Below are 2,746 nucleotides of genomic sequence, written 5' to 3'. Positions count from 1 at the left end.
AATTCGAACCTTATCATTAATCCTACCAGTGTAGATAAAACCAGAATCCCCACTGGTCCAAGATACGTTGGGCAAATTATAGTCACCACAAACCAGACCAAAATTAAAGGCATTAGTTCCCCAGGCCTGGTCAACAGACTCAAGGTGACCTTCGTAAACCGAGGGGTTTAACCCTGGAGGTAAGTAAACTCCAACTAAAAAAACGGAGAGACCACTAGGAAGAGTGAACCGAACAAAGACTTGTTCACATTTATCATAAAGAGAAGTAATTAAGACTGGTCTAAGCTTTTTGTTGACTGCAATTAATACTCCCCCACCCCGTCGACAATTACTTGTTAGAGCATTCCTGTCACACCTAAAGATTAAATATTCATCGAATCCTAATTCGGCATTTGAAATGTCATTAGAGAGCCAGGTTTCTGTTAAAACGTATGCATCGTAGGAAGATAAAATAAAGTTAGTGTGGAGATTCAAAAGTTTAGTACGGAGGCCGCGAACATTTTGGTAATAAATTTGAACATTATAGTGTGGACTGGGTAAAATATTAGAATTATTGGACATAGAGATTAACGGGGATACATTTTTAGCTATAACTATTATATATTTACGATAGTATCACGGTTTGTTGTTGATGTATAACGCGTTATAAGTACCTAATGGTTATTGTGATATGATTAATGTGGAATTTATTAAAGGTACCTATTATAGGTCAATTTTTTTTTTTTAATACCATAGATATAATTATAATATATCTTATACCTAGATTCAGTCTCCGCTCAGAATCGTTTTTCTTATACAATGATATTCTATCTTTGAATTCAAATTTAATACCATCCATTATACAGTGACCCACTAGTAACCTACTATACAGCAGAGCGACATACACTTGCCCACCTTTTTTCAATATTAAAAGTGAATAATAATATTATGCGAGTCGCACACTCATTCACTGATCGCTGTTGTAATAACATAAATTATATCTATATCACATATATTATATTATTATTTGTCATAGTTAATTAGGCCTCAGCGATTAAATTTATATTTATAGATTATAAGTAGGTATCTATCATATATATTATTAGTTATTAGTTATTCGCATAATAGTTATCCTAGGATACGAGTACCTATGTATGAACGATTTCTATTCCGAGTTCTGATAACTGGTAATCTAACCATATTGTTCGGAAAGACAATTATGTAAAAATAACAAATATAATAACACACATTTTAAAACATGTTTAATTTTTTTACCCAATTTTTTGAGCCTTGGGTATTTCAACAATATTTCCATGTAATGGGGTGGCCATCAGGGTGACCTGTAAATATTTTGGGTGGCCGGGCCACCCCAAGCCACCCTTTAGCTACATGCTTGAAACAGCTCAAAATAAATCAAAATGTTTGAAAAATGTTATGGTGTATAGAAAATGGTAATATAAACATTCAGTCAAAATTGTATGTACCTACGGTCATTTGTTTTAGAGTTGCACCAAAAACCAAAATCGATTTTCTCGAAAATATATTTTGCGTAAAAATTCTCATTTTTCCTTAATATTTCTTTTGTTCACGGCGCTTTTGGCCCCCACCCCAATGTACCAACTAGATTCACTTTCCTATCAGAAAAGATACTGTTGAAGAAAATCAAAGCACTTTTACTGTTCTAAAAGGCAGTGTTGGGTAAATTACTTTTAAAAAGTAATTGAATTACTCGTTACTTCACATATTTTTATTTAAATTACATTTGAGTTACCTAAAATTATTTTTATCACGTTACGTTACTTTTTTATAAATAAAGTAGTGCGTGGTAGACAGTGCGTTACGAATAACGTTTCTTTTTTTTTAATCTCTGATAACAGTTAACATTTTTTTTGAACCACATTCAATTCATAATATGATATATTTTATACCTACTACCTAGTGATACCTAGTGTACAACATTTAAAATAATATGTAAAATATGTACAATTATCTCACATATTAATTATTATTTATTATATAGTAAGTAAAGTAGGTACCTATATAGTTAAATTTAATTGTATACATTTAAACTCAAACTACACATGTCTCTAATACTAAATACAACAATAAGGCAAGTTATTTTCTAATAAACAAATGAAACTAAATGATACAGTGTAATTGGTAATCGTATGGTATTCCTATGGTATTCGTAAATCGTATTAATATAATATGTATAATATTTATACTATATCTCTATATAGTATCAATACTATATTATAGTATTGATTGGAAATGGTGACTGCAGTCTGGTAAGGTATTAACATCGAGGTAGCCGGTAGGTAGGTATATCAGTTTTAAATTCGTACCTATAGCCATATTATAGCCATATAGGTCGATAGCCGATAGGTGGCTTACTCATAAGTCGTAAATCATAATTCGTTTTAATTAAATTTTATTTTTAAGCCAAACTCTTTTCTTTCTGATAATGAAAATAATAACATTAATTCCTGAAATGTTTAATAATATTGTTAACTATTATCGGCATCAAAAGTAAATAAAATTGATTTTTAATTTTTCTGGAATATCTTATTAGCTTATTTTTGTACTACATTCAAAACTATTATTTTAATAAGTAACGCGGAAAATACCGCATCAGTGCGTTACTTCATAGAAATTACTTTTAAAAAGTAATTGCGTTACTGTAAGTAAAATGTAATGAATTACTGCTGCGTTGCTGAAAAAGTGATTGCGTTACAGTAATTTGTAATTTGCGTTACGTTACTACCCA

The 2,746-nt window shown here is 30.4% G+C and overlaps 1 protein-coding gene across 1 annotated transcript in view; it reads right to left on the bottom strand.

The window, feature by feature from the left end:
• The window catches only part of LOC100571190, a 10,498-nt gene extending 9,188 nt beyond the window's left edge, over positions 1–1,310 (bottom strand). Inside the window, exon 1 of the mRNA XM_029485395.1 lies at positions 1,255–1,310. Within this exon, the coding sequence (XP_029341255.1) occupies positions 1,255–1,310 (56 nt within the window). The remainder of the gene's footprint in view (positions 1–1,254) is intronic.
• Positions 1,311–2,746: the final 1,436 nt, after the last annotated feature.

Source organism: Acyrthosiphon pisum, chromosome X, assembly GCF_005508785.2.
Source record: "Acyrthosiphon pisum isolate AL4f chromosome X, pea_aphid_22Mar2018_4r6ur, whole genome shotgun sequence".
Classification (NCBI taxonomy): Eukaryota; Metazoa; Arthropoda; class Insecta; order Hemiptera; family Aphididae; genus Acyrthosiphon; species Acyrthosiphon pisum.
The sequence above is the reverse complement of the archived record's forward strand: the minus strand, read 5'-3'. Positions and strand labels throughout refer to the sequence as shown.